Here is a 23607-nt window from a genome sequence, read left to right as displayed (position 1 = left end):
AATGTGTATACAATGTCACTTTATTCTAAATACAATATTTTCTAAAAAAAAAAAAGTTTTCCATCTTAATGTGCACTTCTTTGTAATTGGTTTCTGAAAAGCTGCCATCGTGAAATGAAATCATCTCATAACAATGTCTGTTAATACCATTGATTTTACAAGATGTAGAAGAGATCAAAATTCAGCTGTTAAGTAGTTTATAAGCCTTACCAACACTGAAGCTTATTACAAATTGCTATTTACAAACATAGTTGTGATTTTTTCCATGAAGAAGATTTAATAATATGGATGTGAACAACTCAAGAAATAGGAAAGAGTCTTTCTATGTATAAAATATACTTGTACCTTGTTGCTGCCAGACTTTCTCTCCCCTGTGCCCAAGTTCTGGTGCAGGTAAAATGAGCAGAGGAACAAAATGTTCTCCTGAAATGCTGGGAGGAAGTCAGCCACATGGCTTGAGAGATCTTGCTTTCTGTCTCTTTTAACTTCAAGAGATCTCAGTTGCTGTATGTCCTTCATGTTACTAGATACCAATTAATAACGAAATTGAGATGTGGTTTTCCTGCAATTTTTTGCAAAATCTGCAAATGAGAACTTTCTATAGGAAGACACTTCAAGATGTAATTTTTAAGAATGTTTTTATTGGTTCTTCTTTTCAGAGTTAGAGAGGAGCTCTTGCTAGAGGTTTGTTTAAAATAATTAGCAAGACAATGTGAGCTTACACCATTCATCCTTTGGCGTAATCCAGGTAGCTGTGATAAGCACAGTACAGTAAACAAAATAGCAAATCCTACCAACAGGCACAGAGTGGTTTAGCCCTAACCTACCATATCTGTGGAGTTCCTTGGCAGCCCTGAGAATGGACAGGGTGAGTTGATATGTGCCTGTAAAATACCACATGAATATGGAGACTCCTTCCCCCCCTCAGCGGTCTGGGATTTGGAAAAGAACAAACTAGATTATAGCTAAATCATTATTCATTTCAGTAAAGATATGCTATAATTATTTTAATTTATTTCATAGAGAAAACTGATTACATTTAATTGAGTCATGACAAAACACAACAGCTTTTTTAATGGACAAGTCCTATTTAATTCTGTCTAGAGATTCAAAACATTGCTTTGCAGAATAATGATCTTTTGTTTTGTCAGAAACCCTTAAACACATCAGCATACGAGAAAGTTTTGTTTAAATTTTTAAAGACTATCAATGTCAAATAACTTTCTTTGGGGGATTTTCAATTGTTACATAAAAAAAAGGCTTTTCATGAAGCATTCAAGAAGTTAATTGACATCAAACTATGGAAATTGCCCAGATGATAGCATAAAAATGGAAGGGAATTGCAAAGGGTGAGAATTTCCAGAAGAACATGAAACATGACACTACAAGTGAGATTTCAGAGATTTTTGGAATAATGCTATGACTTTCCTTCAGAAGTTCAGAAAATGCTGTATATTTAGCACCCTAGGCCTTTTTTCAGGTCTTTCGTCATAAAAAAAGGTTTCTCACAGAGGGAGAAAGTGTTCTGTCCTTGAATAATGGAGGGAGTTCAGGTTGCTACTTTTTCTGTCTGTCATCTGAATTGCTGCTGAACAGATAATAATGAACACTGGATATATATTTTTTTTTAATTAGTCCTTCCACTTGGCCCCTTTCGGAAATTCCCTATTAATTTCATAATCAAGTTCATACGGGGTGGGTTGGATCGATTTCTGTTTGTAGATATGCTTATGTGACACCTGCTTGCAGTGTTGGAAATCTATGATAATGTCCCAATATACATCTGTCTGTTTGTTTCTCATACCATGATACATCTAATTGTTTTTTTCCCATGGGTGCACTGCCAAGATTTTTTTAAAAATACAAATATTTTAAAAGATCTGATGAAAATTGCTGTCTGTAAATTGCAAGCAGTCACTGGCTTGCTTTGCCTCTGCTTTTCAGCTTCTCACATTACTCACCTAGTCCAACTTTAGCTCTGTCTGCTTATTAAGCCATCCCCAACTTTGAGAGAGTCTTTTCCTCTGCAGTAGACTGTCAGCCTTCTTCATCCCTGAGCCTAGTAATGCCACTGAAGAGAACATAATTTTTTCATACCTGGCTTACAGTATCTTAATTTTACTCTATAAGATTATCTAGTATTCATTCTAATATTAATTAAGCTCAGAAACTATTTTTGAGTCTGATTGTAAGATGCTTTATGAAATAAAATACAATTATAGAATCACAGAATCATAGAATGGTTAGGGCTCAAAAGGACCTTAAGATCATCTAGTTCCAACCCACCTGCCATGGGCAGGGACACCTCACACTAGACCATGTCACTTCAAGGCTCCGTCCAACCTGGCCTTGAACACTGCCGGGGATGGAGCATTTACCACTTCTTTGGTCAGCCTGTTCCACTGCCTTGCCACCCTCACAGTAAAGAACTTCTTCCTTATATCTAACCTAAACTTCCCCTGTTTAAGTGTGAACCCATTACCGCAACTGTGTTGTTCCGTTTATTACTCTTACTCATATGAAACTGTCAAACATGTCTTTCTCTTTTTAAACACATGCTCGTTAATATTTCTTGTGTAATAGACAGTCAGGTATGAAACTAAGTCTAAAATGAATAATTTTCCTTATAAAATGATGAAGCTTTGAATTGATGAACTTGAAATTTATGAAGATTTCTTACCTGGTAAACTAAACTGTGGACTACAACTACTTGTGTTGTAGTCCATGAGGAACCAAGAAGGGGAGAAAAAAAATCTATATATGCATAAAAAAGAATCAGCTTTATTAGGAAAGACAAAAATGGTTCTGAGTCTGAACTACATAGAGTGGTATTCAGGTGATCTGAATAGGCTTAATAAAAGCTTCTTTAAATGATGGAATAAATATGTATTAATATATGCTGAGATCTTTAAGGAAAGATCTCTTAAAGGGCCTATGTAGAGTGATCTGTATTCATAGTCTTTTAAAAATTTTTAAAAGAAGATTTTAAAAGAGCTACTGAAGTGCTGAAATTATCTAAAATGCATAGAAGGTCAATATATTATTGATTTTGCTGCAGACCAATCCAGAGGTAAATTGTCTATTAAGACTTCTGAGTATGTCATCTCTCATACTGATACATCACCAGTAAGAGCACTAACTCTTATATAGTAGCTTTTTAAAACTAGTATTTTTATCATCAAGAAATATCTGCAGATCAAAGTGCTGCTTGCCTCAATATTTATGCTTTTTGTTCTTCTTTCCCCTCCCCAGGGCACAATATAGAACTATGATAGCAACTGGAGGAGTCATAACAGGACTGGCTGCCTTGAAAAGGCAAGACTCTGCTAGATCTCAGCAACATGTAAATCTTGCTACAGCTCCGGCTTCTGAGGAGAAGAAACCAGTTAGATGCCGGCCTAGGGCAGATGTAGTAATTGTCAGGGGAAAAATCCGTCTCTATTCTCCATCAGGATTCTTCCTTGTTTTGGGAGTGCTTATCGCATTCTTTGGAATTGCAATGGCCATCCTTGGATACTGGCCCCAAAAGGAACAGCTTTTAGGATCTGAAGATAATCTGTCTGTAAATGAAACCCAGGTCCTGAGAAGCCAAGGAAGCATTTTACTTCGTTTCTTTGAACAGCATGTGCACTCGGATAAGATGAAAATGCTGGGCCCTTTTACTATGGGCATTGGAATCTTCATTTTTATTTGCGCAAATGCCATTCTGCATGAAAACCGTGACAAGGAAACAAAAATCATACACATGAGAGACATATACTCCACTGTAATAGACATCCACACCCTGAGGATCAAGGAACAAAAGCAGCTGAGTGGTGCCTTCACTGCCTTGTTGGGGGAAGGAGAACTTGGGCACAGCGGGAGCTTGAGTGCTTCACGGCTGGCTGCGAACACAGTTGCACCTTTCTCTGGCTTCAAGAGTAATTTTAGAATGGATAGTTCTGCTGAAGAAGATGAGACTACCCTAAATGAAGACAGGACCACTGGTAGCCTCCTGCCACCTCTGCTGGCTGAGCAATCTGGTTCAGTCTTTGGACTTTACCCTCACTCCAGCAAGGCTTCAGATGACAAAAACACTAGCTCTATAAAGTGTGAAACAAAATCCATTGTATCATCTTCCATTAGTGCTTTCACACTGCCAGTAATTAAACTGAATAACTGTGTTATTGATGAACCCAGTATAGACAACATAACTGAGGACTCAGAGATAACTAGGAGTCGGTCTAGAAATCTGTCGATGGATTCTCTGGCCATTCCACTAACTGATACCAATGAATCGTATAGACCAGCCTCTACCATGCTGCCAAGACACAATTCTTTTGGGGACAGTCCATCTGATCAGTTCAAATCTTCTATGACTCTCGGACCAAGCACAGGAAAGCTTTTATCTCCTGGTGCTGCCAGGAAACAGTTTGGGTCCAACACATCTTTGCATCTTCTGTCTTCACATTCCAAGTCCCTGGACTTGGACAGGGGTCCGTCTATGCTCACTGTCCAAGCTGAACAAAGGAAACACCCTAGCTGGCCCAGACTGGATCGGAGCAACAGTAAAGGATATATGAAACTAGAAAACAAAGAGGACCCAATGGATAGGTTACTTGTGCCACAAGCGGCAGTCAAGAAAGACTTTACTAATAAGGAAAAGCTTCTTATGATATCAAGATCTCATAATAATTTGAGTTTTGAACATGATGAGTTTTTGAGTAACAACCTGAAGCGAGGAACTTCTGAAACAAGATTTTAGTATTTAATTGCAATTTAGAAGATGTCACCCAGTATTTTTTAAAAAAACATTTTGACAAGTGTTTCCTTTTCAGTGACACTAGTACAAGCCTGTTTTTAACCAAATGCTTAATAGGCCATCAAAACTGGTTTGTGTGAACAGAGATCTTCATCTTTGTAATGCCAGGTTTTTTGTCTTAGTAACATACAGCTGCAATACTGTACATTATCATTGCTCAAGAGAGTTTTGGTACAACTGATTCTAATTTTCCCCGAGTCATTATTCCTTTTGTTCTATATAAGCATGCTATCTTTTATCAATTTGACTCCAGAAGCCTGCATTAGGAAAAAAGCTCCATTTACCTGTAAGTTCTGTTTATTTAATGACTGCAAGAGTCTGAAAACAGTGCTTGCAGTCTAGAATGGGAAGTGAGCGGGAGCACACCCTGGAATTGTCAAATCCAGGCCTATATCCTAGGTGTTGTCTTTTACATACGGTACATCTCGGTAACTGCAGTCTTGCCATTGTCATTGTGAGAAACTTGTTTACATATTGGGGTGGGTGGATAAAAAAGAGTGAGTATAAGTAAAACCATTTTTGTAAATTCATTGTAATTGGTCGAGTTGAATACCAGTGTTGTGAATTATTAACTATGCTTTGTACAATAATCTTTCTACGTCCATTGTAATTTAATCCTGTAATTCTGGGAAAACATATATTAAGTAAGAAATCTGAAAATTCTTCTGGGATTAGTTATCTAACCCACTTTGATTGGCAGCAGTTTTAAAATCAAAATATACATATTCAGTTAAAATCATAGGAACATGATGAATGCCAACAGGATTTTAGAAACATAGTGTATAATAAGATTATATTGTGACATGCATCTGAAGAGAATAATGGAAAATGAATATGTTGCCTCTCATTACAATAGCAAGAAGTTAAATAGCTAGATCTCTGTGTTCAAAATACTGATACAAAGCATACAATTCAATATGTATACTAACATAGTATGAAAGACCTTTGCCTAGATTTTGATTTCTATATTTCACCTAATAATTGGTGTGATGGTTCACTGGAGGTTTAGCTGTGGCAATTTGCATTACAAGATTTTGCAAAAGGAAGTGACATTTAAAACAATGTTTTTCTCAGCAAACCAAGCTTCACAGTTGGCAGTTGTATTGCTAAAGAAAATGAAAATTTGAATGTGCATAGCAGAAGGTTTTCATGTATTTCATTAAGGTATTTAGGCCACAATCATGCCACGACAGCCCTGCTAGAGAATGTGACTTCAAGCTGCAAGGCTCACCTAACAGGATGTTGGTCTTAATTGGTTGGTTTTGATATTTTCACTTAACCTAAATACTCAGGAATTCTTTTTAATGGCTTTTCCCAAAAAGAATAAAACCTGTTAAAATGTCGTTGTTCTTCAATTACTTTGATTATGGAAGATCAAAGATAATACCCTCTCTTTTTTTTAATATTAAGCTCCATATTTCAACTGCGTGATGTTTATGTATCAGGAGCATTACTCGCTCAGTGAATTGAGGCATAGTGTTAACTGTTAGAACCTCAAGCCTATATATTGTAACAGAGTTGGCTAAATATTTTGCTATGAAGCTTTTAATAACTTTCTGGTTTGTGTTCTTAAGACATTTGCTATTTTTTGAAATAAAATGTCTATCTACATAGATCAGTTGTAAGACCTATTTTTCCTCTATGCTTTCAAATCTTCCATACCAAAGTATAATTAGGTATCATAACATTGTGTATGGCATTGTGCTTAATATACTTTCTTGCCACTAGATATTTGCCTGTGACTAATTGATTTCAATGACATCCCTATAGATGTAAAGGCTTGGATGTTTTTTCCTCATGTAATGGGAAATGTGGTTTTGATATAAGGAAATTTTTTATAAAAAGAACATCCTGTTCTTTTTAATTTGGCAGTAAGTATCTTAAAAAAATGGAAAAAACTATTAAAGACATGAATGATGTAAGCTTCTATTTTCCTAATAGCTACATTAAATCATAGCTTAAAAGACTGTTTTTTGGGTACCATCATATGTGGGAATAGTGGTCCTTTTGTAAGCATAGCAGGGCATGAGCTTTTAATTTCAACATAGATACTCGTTACTGAAAAATATACTCACTTTGGAAAAAATTACCCACTTTACCAAAGTAAAGCTACTGACTTAAAGCAAGAAATCAAAATAACACCATACAGAGAAACTCAATGGCTGACAGGCAAAAACATTTCCAGATTACCCCAAAATGGAATATTTCGTTCAGATAATCACAAGATGGTTGCTGTTGGAAGGGATGTCTGGATGTCATCTTGTCCGACCCCCTGCTGAAGCAGGGCCACCTGGAGCTGGTTGACCAGGACTGTGTCCAGGTGGTTTCTGAATAACTCCAAGGAGGGAAACCCCACAACGTCCCTGGGTGACCTGTGCCAGTGTTCGGTCACCCTCACAGTAAAAGAGTGTTATCTGATGTTCAGAGGGACCCTCCTGTGTTCCAGCTTGTGCCAACTGCTTTGTGTCCTGTCACTGGGCACCAGGCTCTGTTCAGAGCTTGGCTTCTTTTTTTGCATCCTCCTTTGGGTATTTATATAGAGTGATAAGACCCCTCTAAGCCTTCTCTTCTCCAGGCTAAGCAGTGCTCCCAGCTCTCTTAGCCTTTCCTCAGAGGAGAGATGCTCCAGTCCCATCACCATATTTGTGGCCCCTCACTGATGTGTCTCCAGTGTGTCCATGTTTCTCTTGTACTGAGGAACCCAGAACTGGACCCAGCACTCCAGGTGTGGCCTCACCAGTGCCGTGTAGAGGGAAAGGATCCCCTCCCTCTATGGTAATGTAGGACATCGCATCCTTCCATATTCCTTTGGTAGTTCCAGCTCAAGCTAGTCAGGAAAACTTGCAGACATTTAAAAGGCCTGAACACCAGTCTTCATACACAGAAATCAGAAACTGCGGTAGGGCAAAGATGTCTGAACCATTTGTAGTACACGGGGAGAGTTAGGAACCTTACAGTGGCTAAAATGGGAGCCATGTACAGTTGGCAAGTAAGAAACTGGTGAAGACAAAAACATGTCTTAAATTGTATCTTTAGGGCACCCATATTATATTCAATCTGTTGCTGATTCAGTTCACAGATTTTTTTCTTTTTAATATAATTTCTGTTATCAATGCTCTGTGCAGCCCCACAATGAATTGCTCTGGTAGAAATGCAGGGTGAAAAATAAGCCAAAGACAGGAACTTCTAAACTAGTTTTATCATCAAACAACATAATTGTATGGTCACAACCACAAGCCTTTTGTTGGAATGAGAAGCTAAACGTTAGATCTAGCCAGAGGAAATGTTACAATACTGCATACTTTGTATGTAATAACTCCAAAAAGAAATAATTTAGATTGTGCAAGCAATGAGTTTGCTCCTTCCGCTGCCTAAGACTAATTAAAAAAATACCTTTCAGGTAAGCATCTTAACCACTACCTATGTATTAGACTGATGTTAAGGTCTGTCCCTCCTTCCTGGGCAGAGCTGTTTCCCTCTGCACGTTTATTGGGCAAGTTTCATCAGGAAATGAAGAGCATGACGCTGCAGTGATAGAGCAGAAATGCTGGGTTACGTTGTCGCTTGGGGGATTGTTTCTATATTTTGCATGAAATGGTTGCTGGATAAAATTCTTGAAACAGGGACGGGATTCTTGCCAGGCTAATACTTTGAGTACTCCTCTGGGGAGCCCCGTTTACTATAAAGAATGGGAAGGCGAGCTGGCACCACCAGTCTGGTTTTGAAAGAAAGTGAAATTTAACATTACAACTGAGCAGAATTTTTGAGGCTGTATTTTTTTGCAAGCCTATCAGAGTGCCATTCTTGGACCTAGAGCTGATTTTACTTATCCTTAAAATACAGTATTACTGGTCCTTTGGTTTTTGCTGAGTGAAATTTGGGTAATAGTTTAAACCTACAGCAACAGCTTTCTCTCTGAAAAGCTTTTCAGGCAGCATGTAGAGTTTCTGGATTGCTTTAGTCTTTCTCTCTCAAGTTCTTTCATGAGTCTTTTTTTGATCCTTACCAGGAACTTCTGCCTTCATCTTCCCAGCACTACTTTTTTTTTTGTTAATTGTTCTACCAAATACAGCATGATGAGCAAGTAGAAATCCTTTAGCAAGACTCTGTGCAGGTATATATGAGAATGCAAATGGAATAAATGGTCTATTACGATGTAGGAGTGCTTCAATTAGTATGATTTAGCACTGAAGGGCAAGTTCATGCCCTTTGTTTAAAACCTTTTCATATTAAACTCAGGAGCAAATTAATTGTAATTATCACAGCTACCACATGTTTAACTTTCAGGTCACATTTGTTAACTTTTGCATCAATGTTCTATGTGTGGCGATGTTTCGTATTTTAGGACCCGGTATTTCAAATTAAGCTCACTGGAGTATATTACACATTCAGTAAAGCCTGGGTTTTAATAGTGTTACTTGTCTGAACAACAGTTGGCAGAATTACAACCCTGAGTCTCTTAGAGAATGGAAATCTAATAGTTACAATACTTCTATTTTAGAACAGTTTGTTGAAACTGAAATGTAAGAACCCACTGTATTAAAGAAAAAGCTGTATGTCTAATCTGTTGTCTTGGTTCTGATTCAGGTAGATAATGCTTTAGAGGAGAATAATTTACAATCACTATGAATTGTTCATAGGAAGCACCATAGAATCATTCTTGTCCCTTATCAGATTTTATTCCAGCTAGTGTAATTATTCAGAATGGCATTCACAGAAACAGGTAAGCCATTTTGGAATCCCACTAAGCCCTAATACCAATATTGTTTTTACAAACTACTGCAGATGAAGTATGAGTTGCCAATAAATATATTTCCCCTATCAGCTGGAAATTCTTATCAGGATTCTAATTTTATTGCCACAGCCAACTGCTCTCCTATTAAAAATAGGAGATCAGGAATAACCTGATATCTATGGTAAATATATTGATATTTCTGGGGGGGTGTTTTTCTTATTTTAAAGGAATTCTGGTTGTTCAGAGTTACCCTGTGTTTCACTGTACAACCGGTTTAGCAATTAGATCTTTTTGTTTTAAGAATATATTCCTACTTTGTAGGCAAGATGTCATTTGTTTTGGCCTCTAATTGCATGTTTTTTCACTTTTTTCACTTTTAATATGAAATTCCATTGCATTCCAGCCCAGTAAGCGATTTCAGTTTTCCTTCTTTGGTCTCTTTTATATTGGTAACACTTACCTACTCAGGCTGTATGGGCAATCAGTGCAGCCCAAGAGGAGTAGGTCTGTGCTTGGTACCAAGGACTCGTTGTCCATACTGGTTGCATTTCAGAGGGTTCACTTGACTAGCTCTTACCTGGGCTGGTTGGACTGAACATCCATTTGCAACTGGAACATGTTATATGCTCCTGAAGGACATCTCCCCATTTATCTCCTTCTGAAAGGAGTTGACTGTGTGCTATGAGATTGCTTCTTGACATGAACTGAAGAGTTGTATGTGAAGCTAACTTGGAGATTTGTTTCAAAGGAACAGTACTAACCTGGAAAAAACTGTTTAGCAGCACTCTTAGTGAGTTCTGAGTACTGTTAACAGCACAAATGTATATTTTTCTTAAATCTGATAATAAATGCCATTTGGTAAGATTATTCTAAGATCATTGAAAAACTCCACTAATAATGTCCCCATGCCTTACACATCCCCTACCAGCCTAACTTGTCACCTCCTCATTTGTTGGTTAAGACTCAGCATATTTTCCTTCTAATTCTCTTCTTCATGTTCGCTAATAATTTCGCATGTGCCACTGTATGAAATGCTTCACTGAAGTTAGAGCAGATGAGATCTACTGCATATTTTGCCTAGAAAGTTATTTCAAAAAGATAGTTCAGTGTGGTATGATCTATCTTTAGCGCTTCTACTCAGCATCTTATCCTGTTTCCCATTTTCATTCTTGTCTTTAGTACCTTGAAATTACTTTTTCTGAAGCCTTCCATACTACCCAGATCTTACTGACAGTTTTGGAAGTGAACAGATAATTCCTCCTTTCCTTTCTTCTGCCATTTCATAAGTACAGTTTAAAAGATTGGACAGAGCCTTGAGCCACATGGTTTAGGGCAAGGTGTCCCTGCCCATGGCAGGGGGGTTGGAACTAGGTGATCTTAAGGTCCTTTCCAACCCTTACGATTCTATGATTCTATGATTCTATGATTCTATGATTACTACTTTTAATACTCATTGCCTTCTCTCTCTGTCAACTCAGTAGATTTATTGAAATTCCTTGCTACAATGTATTTCACATGCCATTTTTTCAGGCTACCATGGCAGAGATTATGTGCCCCCAAACCAGGAGAGCATTCAGGGCTTGAATTTAGCTTTCTCACAGGTGAGGATTTACACAGCTTCCATTTTCACACGTACTTTCTTCCAGTTTCCACACTTTCCTATCTCCTATTTCCAGATTTTTTTGTCCTACTGTCACCTTGCCTTTCATGTGTTTCTAATATAGTTAACCAAGCTGAGGCAAAGTATTCACTTAATGTATAGGCTTAATCTAGAATTAACCTGTCACTTCTAGTGGTTTGGGGGGAGCTGTTTATTTTTAAAATGGGTTAAAGGGTGGCTGAACATACATTTCCCCACTATGTTTCCTCCCTTATGGTTTTTGGTGGGTTTGGTTTGTTTGTTTGCTTGGTTGGGTTTTTTTTAATTTATTTTGCTTTGGTGATACTGTCATTAACCAGCTGGGCCTGGAATTATCTCCAGAAGCTTCCTATAGTCAAGGTACACATTTGTGTGCACTTGGTTTGAAAAATGTTCTGCCTTACCTGAGAGTCAAATCACCAGCCTTCTCGGCTGGCTGATTTCAATAACTACTTTTCTCCTGAAATTATCAAAATTTGTTCAGCTGAAATCAACACTTTACTTGGAGTCCCACTGTAATTTATCCTTTTTGTTTAATGTACATTGGATCAGCTCACGAGCTCTTATGTTTCTAGGAGCATCTTGTCTATGGCACAGCAGGTGCTTTACAAAAGCCTATCAGTATTTGCTACAGCAATTGTTTGTGGTAGACATCTGTTGGCTCTTCTGCCTAGTTGTCACAACCACCATTTGTTCACAGCCTTTTTCTCTGGGAAATTAAGTTTCCTACAAGGCAAAGGTAAAAATTCAAGTTAAAGACAATACTTAACTTGGTTAGCAATCATCAATATACTGCTGCTTTTTAATTCAATTGTCACAAAAGAAAAATATTCCTGTGCCTTCTAGCTACTTAACTTGACTGTCTGGAGCTCTTAAATATTTGTGCAATATAATTCTGAAAAGTGAGCCGAAACTCAGTATCCAAGATGACTGAGTGTCATCCAAGATGATGAGTATCCAACATTGTTATGTAGACTTAATGGAAAAGATTTAATGGAATATATGGTTTTCAGCATTAACCTCTATAGTTTCCTCAGTGTAATCCCAAAATTTCATTTTTCAGTCTAGCTGTTGAACATGTATATCTGTGCTGCCTTCACTGAGAAGACTGAGTGCAGTTTTGAAATGATCACCGTACAAAAGCACTTCACGTAACTCTTTCCAGGGTGCATTTCGTAGCATTTTTCAGAAATAATTATCAATTTAGACATATTCTATTCCACCTCGAAGGAATATTGCTCCAATTTGTTGTGGTTACTGTCTTATTGCAGTCACTAGTTTTTCAAGGATCTCAGTGGATTCAGATAAAAATATGTGAATGAATAATATGGAGAAGATCAGCTGCTATCACACAGAGGCTATAATATATTTAAACTCATCTTGCACCTATAGAGAATTCATTATAGTTTTCAAGAACAGGAAGCACTGATATACAAAGTGAGGATATTTTATTATCATCTCCAGCAAACAAGTGTTCTTTATTATCTTTATGTCAACTAGGAAGAGGATTATAACTTAATTAATAGCACTACCCTTTGATGCTTGTGTAGAGGAGTCAGGTGAGTACAGAGATTAGGAGGGCTTTTGAATTAATAAAATGGACATTAGATTCTCATTAAACTATACTTTCTAAATCTTTATGCCTTATAACTAACACTGAAATGGAGGATTCTTGCTTATTGTCATAGAAGATACTCCTGGTCATTCTTGTAAGGGAGAAAATATACCTGTTTCTTGTCTACTGTCTTTTTGAATAAATGTTTTTATTCTTTTAACATTGATACCTATCTCATTGTTATCCAGACTGGCAGTTTTGCAAAGTTTTCATTCCTTTCCTTAATACTTTATTTTACTCTGCATTTTCCTTTTGCAGGTAGGACAGGTTAGGGCATTCCTGGAAGTCATTAAGCACTCTCTGATGTTTACAGTCGCACCTATACAGTGATGCTTTAGTCTCTAGTCTCATGACTGATCTAAGATCTTCTCTGACAACGTAAGGGACAGATTGCCACTCCTTTCCTTCTTCCCACCCTTTCCCCCTACTCCTTTAGCAGCTGTGGTCAACCAAGTCAGGAACTGAGAAAAAAAAGCCCTCAGCAAAACGAGCTGCAGCAGCAACAACTTGTTGCAGCAACCAGCAGTAGCAAAAAGGTACTGGATCACAGAGGTAGGCTGCTTCAGAGATTTCAGCTGGATCAGAGAGCTGGTCTGCTTGAAGACTTACCTGTGTAAGCGCAGAGGAGGAGCCAGGCTGCCATGGCAGCAGGTTGGTTTTGGCTGATTGTGACCCTCACCCTCTCTTCATAATATCGTAGTGACTCAGATGAATTGTGATTTTGGACACCACTATATCTAATGGCTTCTAGAGAAACATAATGGACTATCTGCAGATTCTAGTATCCATTCTGGTAATGAATCCCTCTGAGTCTATGTAAAACCTGTCTATGGTTTTTGGTCTCTATTTACTCTTGTCATCTTTCAAGCATCCAGTTTCTTGGTGATTGCATATGAATGGGCACACCATCTAGTGAAATCAAAATCCATTCCTGAAAAGAGAAAAGAGCAAAGTTTGCTTGATCTGTATTGTTGGTAAGTTGTTTAATTCAGCTTCTGTTCTGTTTCTAAAGGTAGGCATGGGTGCTTTTTAATGACTCGGTGTTTATAACAGTCATTTACTTTCTCCTCTGAGGTCTTTAGATCATAATTAGTTGATGTTATAAGTAGCTTTCCAAACCTAAGACAGATGGAAAAAAATGCACCCCTGAGCCCTTCTGTGTCTTACTGATTTCCAGAACAGTTGGAAAGGCTTATTTTTTAAATTAAATTATTTGAATCATGCGCTAGATCATATATGCATATGCAGTTTTACATACATATGTATATATGTATATACACACAACATTTTTTATTGGAACTGGAAGCTGATCTACTTCAGAGCATTCTGCTTTTGTTGCTCAGCAGAGGTAAACAGCATGGTGCAAAGTGGATGGGGAGAGGAAAATGCCTGTGTCTAAAATGCTGGGTTGCCTTCATCCATTCCTACCTCAGTGGAAGTAAATGCAATATAAATCATTAAACAAAGACTTAGAAAAGTGAGAAAATTATTAATGAGATTAAAGAACCATAAAAAAAAAAAAAGGCTAGGTTGCCAAAATGAGTCTGTGAAGATGCAGACTAATATATCACCAAATTGATCCTTAAAGGATTCAGGCTACCATGTTATCAAATTCTCTGATTTTTAAAAAGTAAGGTGATGTCTCTGCTGTTATCATTATTGGAGAACCCCAGGGAAAAAAAAGTTAATGCACTGAATCACAAAGCGATCTGCTGCTGACAGCAGACTTGAGTAGTCCATTATAAACACACTTGTGCTGTTATCATACACTATTAACAAAACCAAAAAAACCTTATGAAGGAATTCCTTAAGAAGAAATGACACCCTTAACATGTAGTATAAAGCATTATTAAGATGCATGTTTCCACATTCCCCATGGGAGAATCAATCATAGAATCATAGAATGGTTAGGGTTCAAAAGGACCTTAAGATCACCTAGTTCCAACCCCCCTGCCATGGGCAGGGATGCCTCACCCTAGACCATGTCACCCAAGGCTCTGTCCAACCTGGCCCTGAACACTGCCATTCATGGAGCATTTACCACTTCTTTGGGCAGCCTGTTCCAGTGCCTCACCACCCTCACACTAAAGAACTTCTTCCTTATATCTGATCTAAACTTTCCCCGATTAAGTTTGAACCCATTACCCCTTGTCCTATCACTACAGTCCCTAATGAAGAGTCCCTCTCCAGCGTCCTTGTAGGCCCCCTTCAGATAGGTACTGGAAGGCTGCTGTGAGGTCTCCATGCAGCTTCTCTTCTCCAGGCTGAACAGCCCCAACTTTCTCAGCCCGTCTTCACTATTTCCTTTTGATACCCTGAAACTTGTGTGCTGACTTGAAACCAGTAAGGGCTACTGGACTCTGTGGCAGAGATTTGCAGCCTCTTTGAGGCAGGTCTCTGAGAAGGTCAGGGGCTAAGAGTTCTTGCAGAGTTAATACTGATTAACATGAACATTACATTCTGTGTAATTGCACACCCTTTCTGATTTCTCTTCTTCCCTTCCCTGATATCAGGAATCTGTTTAACGGTAAAGAAGCTCTGTATTTTCAGATATGCTGATACCAATCTTTGCATATTTAGGCTTTTGCAGCTTGAAAGGCATTTAAATGCTCCCATATTGTAATAGAACAATTTGCAACATAAAAATTTGAATTTATATAGGAAATAGCCACCTAAGCCTCAGGCATAGTCCTTGTTTTCAAGTGTGATCTGCAGATGCAAAATATCAGGTAAGGAGGAGGTATCAGCTTCACCTGAAGCGGTCTAGGTAGGTGACTTGACAAACTTCGTGACATGCAATACACTAGCCTGGATCATGGCTATAAATTTGGCCTGGGGAAAGAAAGACTGGTTTTCACTGAACTGAACAAATAATTAATCATAGGTAACATTATTTGCAAGGATGTTATTCACATCTGCTTTTGATAATATCAATGCTTTCACCACAGGTGCCAGGATAAGCAATGCATGAGTACTCCTGGCAAACACATACACAGATCATGTCCACAGTTCAGCTGACCTTATTTTTCAAATCAGTATCTGCAGAAGAGAAATACTACCTTTCATTCACTTTGGATTTCTTCATGTTATCTGTGTAAGAAAAGCTTCTCTATTTCATAAAATATAGGTTCAGCATAAACAAGCGCATACAATGGGAGGCAAAAGGATTTGAGTTATTTAGAGCCTCAGCACAGCAAGATGTGAAGAGGATACTGGTTTTCTTGAGAGGGGAAATTAAATCTGCTGAAGTTGATAGATTCTCTGCACCTACTTAAGGTCATCCAGGTTGAGTGCTATGGGAAGGATGACGGTTCATTTCTAGGCATTCAGAAAGCTCAGCTCAACTATAACCTGCAAAAATATTTACCTGAATATTCTCCTAAGCAGCCCAGAGACTGGTTTAGAGAAGTGCTTTGCTTTTACTGTCTATAGATGGCTTTCTTCCTTCATGAGTAACTATGTCTGCTAGCATAAAATTGTAAGTTATACGTAAATTTAAACCTATAGACACTTAGAGGACAAACTTGGTCCTGTTATCATTGTCTTTCTTCTTTCTCCCCTTAAGGTCGTGTAGTCTTTTGTCTTATTTTTTCAGGAGTGTAGAAGAAAATAATGTCATACAGGAATAAAAATTTAGTAACTTTCAAACCCAGCTTCTCTGTGATGAAGCTCCGTCAAAGAACTTGTAGAAATTGAATGCACATCGTTTTGAAAGACTCTCTTGCCTCTTGTCAAAACCCACAATGTTGAATGAACTCTGAATAGATTTGATATAGTGGAAAGACATAAATATCACCAGCTGACAGAATTAGATGCATGCCATTTTAGAGAGTGGATAAATTATATGGACAACTTTGAAATAAGGATATTTCTCCTTTTTTTATTTATAGAACAGAAGCTGTTAAAGAAATGTGTCCTGGCCAATTGTTTGCTGCATACAACTGCCTAAAATATATATTGTGTGTTAGGTTTTTGGATCTGGTCAGAAGATTTAGAATGGCAGTATCTCTTCATGAAAGTGTAGGCTGTTCCATATCTGTTCATCAATAGGCATCTGCTTTATTTAAAAGAAAGCCTCTCAAGAATATAAAGAGTACTGAAGTGTTCTATTTCTTTTAATAGAATCTTTAGTAGTAGATAACAGTAGGAAATAGTAGTAGGAACAGTAGGAAAATAAAGTAAATAACTAAAATTAGCAAAAATGTCATTGTGAAAAGAAAGCATCTAAATCAGATTGAAGACCCCTTATTTATCTCATATATGCTGCTAAACTGTAAGGGGTAATAACATTTCATTATCTTAGGAACATTAGGTACATTGGGAACTTTGCCAAGGTAAAAGAAGCTTTTTTTTTCATAATAAGGTTTGTGTCAGTATTGGATAAGATCTTCATGTAGTCAGCCGTATCTCCAGCAAATCTGGTAGCTGATACTACAAATGATTCAGCTATTCTAAAATGACGTTTAGTGTCTAGTAGAATTGATAAAAATGTTAGTTTCTGGACTTTGAGCTAGTAACATGGGAAAAGTGGAATAGTATCAGAAAAGGCAATCAACAACAGGAGTAGCAGGATCCAGACCTAGAAATTATCATTAAATTTCCACTGAACTTGTGGAACTCTCTCTCTTTGAATCAGCATAGCTTAATTTACAATAATTTCCTTCAGGATTATTCTGTTACTCAAGCCTGTGGGCATTATCCTAAGGCTCAGAATGTAGTACTTGCCTTTTTCAGTATGAAGGAACCATCTGTTTTTTCTCCTACACAAGTAATACTGACAAAGGACATATATAACTGCTGTAATGTTATCTAAAAGGAAAACAACATTTGCTTTCTCCAAGGAACATAAATAACATATTGGAAAGTATATGAACATCCACAGTATGTATGTGGTTGGATATAGCAGAAGTTTAACTGGTTATAGTAATAGAAATTCAATTTTCTATTGGTAGGAATTGGGGTTTATATTGCTTTTTCTCTTAGCCCTGTCACTACTCCATATTTCCTGTCACAGTGACTGTTGGCTTTAACAGATAAGAAAATGAGGAAGAATCATTTTGCCCAGTAGACTGTCTAAATCTTTCCTATTTCAGCCCCTTGCCATTCCAATTTCTACCCTTAAATTAACTGACTTTTTCTCCTGATTTTGTCAGTCCTTTTCAAACTGTGTCTGTTTTCAACAGGTACAGAGCAGCATCTTTAGTTGCTCACCGGGAGAAGGGATTTACTGAGTGCTTAAGGGAATGCAACAAAATCAGGGTCGTGGCAGAAAACTCAGTCGGAGCAGTGTGCCTGACATGCTCCTTCATGCAGTGAAGAGTGTACATCCACTTCACTCTGTTTTCTCCATTAAACCTTTTCACATTGAAAATATCCTCATTTCACCCACATACAGACTCAAAACAAGGGTGGAAAAAGAAGGTTTGGTGTCCATAACCAACATTACTTCCTATTATATAGTGGACTTCACATCCCAGCATTACTTTTGCATATACTAGGGTTTCCATTCTACTTCTAATATTTGTGGTCTTCTTCATACCTCTGCAGACTGTTTCTTTCCTGCAGCCTTTCCACTGCAATAACAGCTAAGTTAATTTTTTATCCTACATCGTTCTAACTCTGTTGCAGGATCTCTGCTTATCCTTCATAGCCTGCATCTTTCAACAGTGAGATCACAAGCCTCAGGCTACAGATTTCCTATGCTCAAAGCTTCTGTGAAGATGCTTATTTTGAAAGAGAAAAGAATGGAGGTGAATTCTCATTTTTACTTCCACACAAAGCTATTAAATAAAGGAATGCTTAGCATTATTTTTCTTTTTTTTTTCTTTTTGAATGGGCACAGGAGCTGCACTCCTCTGGTCTCTCACATCCCCTTCTATACTTCAGCTGATACATTTGCTTAGTTAATACACATTTTTCTATAACTGCCATAGCAGGTGACAAATGGAGCTAGCCATGAAGTGCTGTGGCAGCCAGCTGAGAAGCAAGAAGCTTGTTTTGCTGGGAGAGTGCCGAGAAAAATGGAGGGAAAATTGCCAGAAAGGATCAGAAGTAATGGAATAATTAACAGATTGACTGACGGGAGAAAATGTCTATTTTTTTCACTTAGAGGTAGGTGGTATCTCTCAAGAGAGATAACAGGCAACTGAGGAGAAAAAAGGAAGGTAGATAGCCCTCCTCCTGGCCCTTGTGTCCCTGAAGCTCAGTGACAAACATCAGCAACAACTGCACCTATGCTTTGGACACCGAGAAATGGGCTTTAAGTAAGGAGTGTCTGATGGGCATATTTTTGCAAATAATTATGGTTTGATTTGCCTCAAAGTCTTGCATAGAGGAGACCACCCACCTCCCAGTTTGCCTAATGTTTCCTGAACTTGAGAGAGCCGAAGGTCTGCGTGCTGTCGTTCTGGTTCTGCATCCAAACCCAAGCCGCAGAGCTATGGTTGCCCCAGCCAGGCAGTAAGCTCGGAGAATCAGCAAAGATACAACAGATCACTGCAGAAGCTTAGCCTGCAAATAAATCAGTGTCAGCAGGCAATTTCAAGCCCAGAGATAGCAGAAGAGCCTGAGGTCTCAGCTGCCCTAGATTATGAATCGGGTAGGAGTCTGGTGACAATAAACTGGACAGCTTGCTGAGCAAGCAAGAAAGCTGTCAGGGGGGTGGCTCTCCACAGAAGCGGGATAAGCTGGCCCATCACAGAGCTCAAGGGTCTCTGTCAAAGACAACGACCCAGTATCGAGTTGAGAATTGTGTATTTTGGGAAGAGGGGGGTTGAGGGCCGCTGGAAAGAGTCCTGGAAAACAGCAGGAACCAAATAACTGTCTGCTGTAGCTGGTCTTACCATATTGCCAAATGATTTATTGTAAATCTTGCCGTATTTGGAGACTAATTTTCTTGCTGTTTGTGGGAGCATATCTTCTCACTGGAGGGGAAAACAAACCCTTGACAACCCCTCCATTCTTTACCTTCTGTCCTGCAAAAACTTTAAGTTCTAGAGAAACCTTAAAACTTTAAGTTTTAAACAAAAATTTAAATTTAAGAAGAGATTTGTAAAATATCTGAGAATTTTTAAAGGGAGGCTCTTGATTTTTTTTTTTGGACTTAGCCCAGTTTTGAAGACCTCAGCCTGGAGTGAATTTGGGCTAGGTAGAAGTGCTCAGTTTTGGGAGATTAGCTCCTTGCGGAGACAGGGAACTCCTTGTAAAGCTGTGTGCTCCTGCAGAAAACATACATGTTCATGTGATGTGGAAAAGGTGAGTCTGAATCTCTCTTGTGGCTGCATATGGAGCTGACAAGTGGGATTCATAATGTCTAACTGGGTGGATGAGTTTGTAACCCCTGAATAAACCACACAACTGCAGGTGTATGTGGAGATATTCCTCCTGTAACAGCTTTTTCCCCAGTTCTTGCTTTTTTTTTTTTTTCCCTTTAGTGTCCTTACAAGATAATATGGAAGAGAGAGCAGAAAAGAGAAATCTCATTTAAAAATGTATTTTCTGTGCTTTTGTGTAGAGATAGGAAAAAAAAGTGGTGTTTTTCATGACACTATTTATTTCAGGATTTGATTTCAGAGTGATCTGGCTCTTTACTCTAAAGTGGCTGATGACAGAATTTGGCAGGACTAAGACCTATACTAAGAACTGTTTAATTCAGTGAGTCCCAGATTAAAACACAGAGCTGGTGAACAGAAAAAGGTGAAAGCTGAGTATTTCCTATATGTCTAATGTTTTCTCATTCTCTTTCTTTGGCTTCTTGATCCCTTATTTATTGAACATCTTTTTAAAACAAAGCAATATGAAAAGGGGTCATTTGACTTGTGAGTTGGGAAAAGGGAATAGCATTCTCCTCCCATGTGTAGGTCTGTCTGCATGACTCCAAAGATCAGAAGAAATATTTAAGTGTCTATAGACCCATGGCTCACCAGATTTTCAAACAAGGTGGCTCAGTATTTGTTTTGATGCTACCTCGTATGCAGGAACCTGCAAGGATCCTGTGGAGTCATATGCCCATAACATTTTGTGGGGTAAATCTGCCTGGGACCAGGCATGTGACCCTTGGAGGCTTCTTGATGTACACACCAAATATATACATGCTTGCCAGCCTGCAAAGGGGACACATTCTGAGGAAACAAGGAGCTCTGTTCAGCTTCTCTCCTAGCTCACAAGTCAACTGTCTGCTTCAGCTGGTGCTGGTGGCTGCAGGCTGATGCGAGTGGAGTAAGCACCCTTAAATAGATGTATTCATTGCCATTTATGTCTACACTGCCCTGAAACCTGGTTCTCCTTTTCACTTGATAGACAGAGTGGCTCCAAAACAACTGCTGCTTGATGGCTAAATATACATTCTTGCCCACTCAGAGTGCCATCCTGCCTTGCAGGCTGCAGCAGGGCCTTCAACCACCCGTGGACAGGGAAAACAACGCCACGCAGAGACATCACAGAGATGGTAAAAATAGTTGAGAGACCCTGGGGCAGAGACGATTAGGTATGTGCTGACTCTTGGGGCAACCGACATTGGAAAGGATGCTTCTTATGTAAGAAGCATAATTTGCAGGATAAGTGAAATTGTATTTTGATTTCCCCTGCAAATACAGAATGCAAGAAAGCACCATTTACAGAAGAAGGCTACTGTCCTTATTTGGGGAGTGTAGCAGCAAACACATCCCAAAGCACAAACAGGGGCTGCTTTCCTGCATGGCAGAACCCTGTAGGGCTCATATGCTCTTGCAGGACCAGAGGCAAACCCCTCCCAGGACAGTGTTCCCTATAAGCTGATTCCCTGCAGGTGTTCCCTGCAAACCTCCCCTGGGGCTGATTCTCCTGTAGGCTGGAGAAGCAAAGTCATAAGAATAAGTGTGAGGCATAATTACTTTTTTTTAAATTAAAAGAAGATTAAAAGGTGAAGAGGAAGAAATGCTTTAACCAACTAAAAGAGACAGTTGTTTTCTGTTAAGTGTATGCATACTTTTGACATCTTGTTCTCATTACTGAGGCAAGTGAGGAATTCTGGTGAGGTCCTAAAAAATTCAAGGGAGAAACCAGCTTCAGCCTGTCAGTCAAGGCAGAAGTCTATGTAAAAGGCCACCTTTGAGATCTGGGTAAGGAACAATGCAATTAGCTGACTGATAGCATTGATCAGCCATTGCTGTGGTGAATTGCATTTCTACCTTCTGGGAATGAAGCTGCTGGGTTCCTTTCTCAAAGGCTCCCTCTCACTGCTGTTCTTCAGTGTTTGTTTCTCTATCAGAGACCATATAGATTAGCTATATATTAGATCAGAGACCTTATAGATAGCTGATCTGCTATCTGATTGCTGACCCTATTTGCCAATTTTCCTAACCATGTCTAGGCAGCACTTATAGTATCCTAGCCACTAATCTCAAGCACCAAGAAAAAAATGTGTTATTTCTCTCTTTCTCTGTGTTTTCTCAAATCAAGGAATGTTTTGTACTGCTTCAGCAACCTCTGTGAACATGAGAATTTTAGTGGCTTGACACAAAAATTTATGCTGGTAAGACAAAGACTTGGGGCTATACTTCTGTTATTCCCAGCAGAGGCCGAAGGTCTGTTCTTAGCCCATGGAAAGACATTTGATGTGCAAGTTCTACAGCAGAACTGCAATGGAATCTTTTCAATGTTATCATCATTTTTTATCAGAAGCCTTTCTGCAGGATTAAGCCTCTGGTAATACAGCTGGAAATTACAGACATACCACTGGAAATGTGCCTGCAGATCTGATGTCATCTAAGTGCAAGAAGCAAAATTGCCTGTATATGGGTGAAGCCAAATTTACGCTGTTCACTGTAGATTTTTTTTAAGGTAGAAATGGGAGACAAGTACCTAAATACTATAAAAGAATTAGCTTTTGGTCAGATTTGGCTGTTTAAACTGTGCTTCAGAATTTGAGCATAAGCTCTGCAAAAGCAGGTGGGAAGATTTCCTCTGACTCTTTAGCTGGGATGCCTGTGTATAGTAAAGGCAGTATTAATGACACTTCTTCTCCTCTGCAAGAATTTGTTTGGTCTGTACATGACCAATGTTATAGCCTGGTGCAACCATCTAGGTAAGAGCATGGTCTTATATCTTTACATGCAAGTCAGAGGTAGCATGAGCTTGATGCACTTCACATACATCCAAACATTGGGCATGAAGAGCGTAAAATTGTCACCCACTTTTGCTACTTGCTACTGAGTCTATTGTGCTAGGAGGATGTGTTTCTTTCCTGCCCAGCTGTTTGGCATTTCTCAATGGCAGAAAGCTGGGGTTTGCTGGGAAGTTTGCCTTCTCTTTTTGTCTTTTACTTATACGAACTCAAAAATTCTTTTACATATGATTAAAAAAAACGAAAAGTGGAAGAAACCTTGGTTAAGATGCTGTTTGCCAATGTTTTTCTGTCCTGTAGGGCTCCGTGTTTGTTCAGGTAGTTAGATGAGGCAAAATACAACGTGTACAAGAGTGCATCATGAGACTCCTACCCCACTCCCCCTCCTTTCCATACAGTGCAAGCTATTCCCTCTTAGGCCATCCTACTTGGATATTCTGGGTATTTGTTTAGTTTTGTTCCATTCCTCTTTTTTTCTTCTGGGTGAAAGATCTTGGTGAGTAACACTATATGGTATTTATCTGTGAGCAGTATCACCTGCCAGTGGCCTCTGAGGCTATAAGATGCAGAAATTGTGATAAAGTGCTATAGAACTGAGAAACTGAGTGGTGTTCCCTAGGGCTCAGTGTTGGAGCCAGTTCTGTTTAATATCTTTATCAATGATCGCGACAAGGTCTCTCTTCCCAAGTAACAAGTGATAGTACAAGAGGAAATG

The 23607-nt window shown here is 38.6% G+C and overlaps 1 protein-coding gene and 1 long non-coding RNA gene across 2 annotated transcripts in view; one reads left to right on the top strand and one right to left on the bottom strand.

The window, feature by feature from the left end:
• TMEM200A (transmembrane protein 200A) overlaps positions 1-6420 on the top strand; it is a 56264-nt gene extending 49844 nt beyond the window's left edge. The window contains exon 2 of the mRNA XM_030490691.1: positions 3253-6420. Within this exon, the coding sequence (XP_030346551.1) occupies positions 3269-4744 (1476 nt within the window). The 5' untranslated portion in view covers positions 3253-3268 and the 3' untranslated portion in view covers positions 4745-6420. The remainder of the gene's footprint in view (positions 1-3252) is intronic.
• Positions 6421-7378: 958 nt separating this feature from the next.
• LOC115609818 lies at positions 7379-22513 on the bottom strand. The gene is made up of 3 exons (XR_003991996.1): positions 22503-22513; positions 21591-21595; positions 7379-7571 (listed from the first exon to the last, which is right to left on the bottom strand). It is a non-coding gene; the product is annotated as an uncharacterized LOC115609818 (long non-coding RNA).
• Between the last annotated feature and the right edge of the window lie 1094 nt (positions 22514-23607).

The sequence above is a fragment of the Strigops habroptila genome, chromosome 6 (assembly GCF_004027225.2).
Source record: "Strigops habroptila isolate Jane chromosome 6, bStrHab1.2.pri, whole genome shotgun sequence".
Lineage (NCBI taxonomy): Eukaryota > Metazoa > Chordata > Aves > Psittaciformes > Psittacidae > Strigops > Strigops habroptila.
Note: the sequence above shows the minus strand (reverse complement) of the source record. Positions and strands in the feature narration are given on the sequence as shown.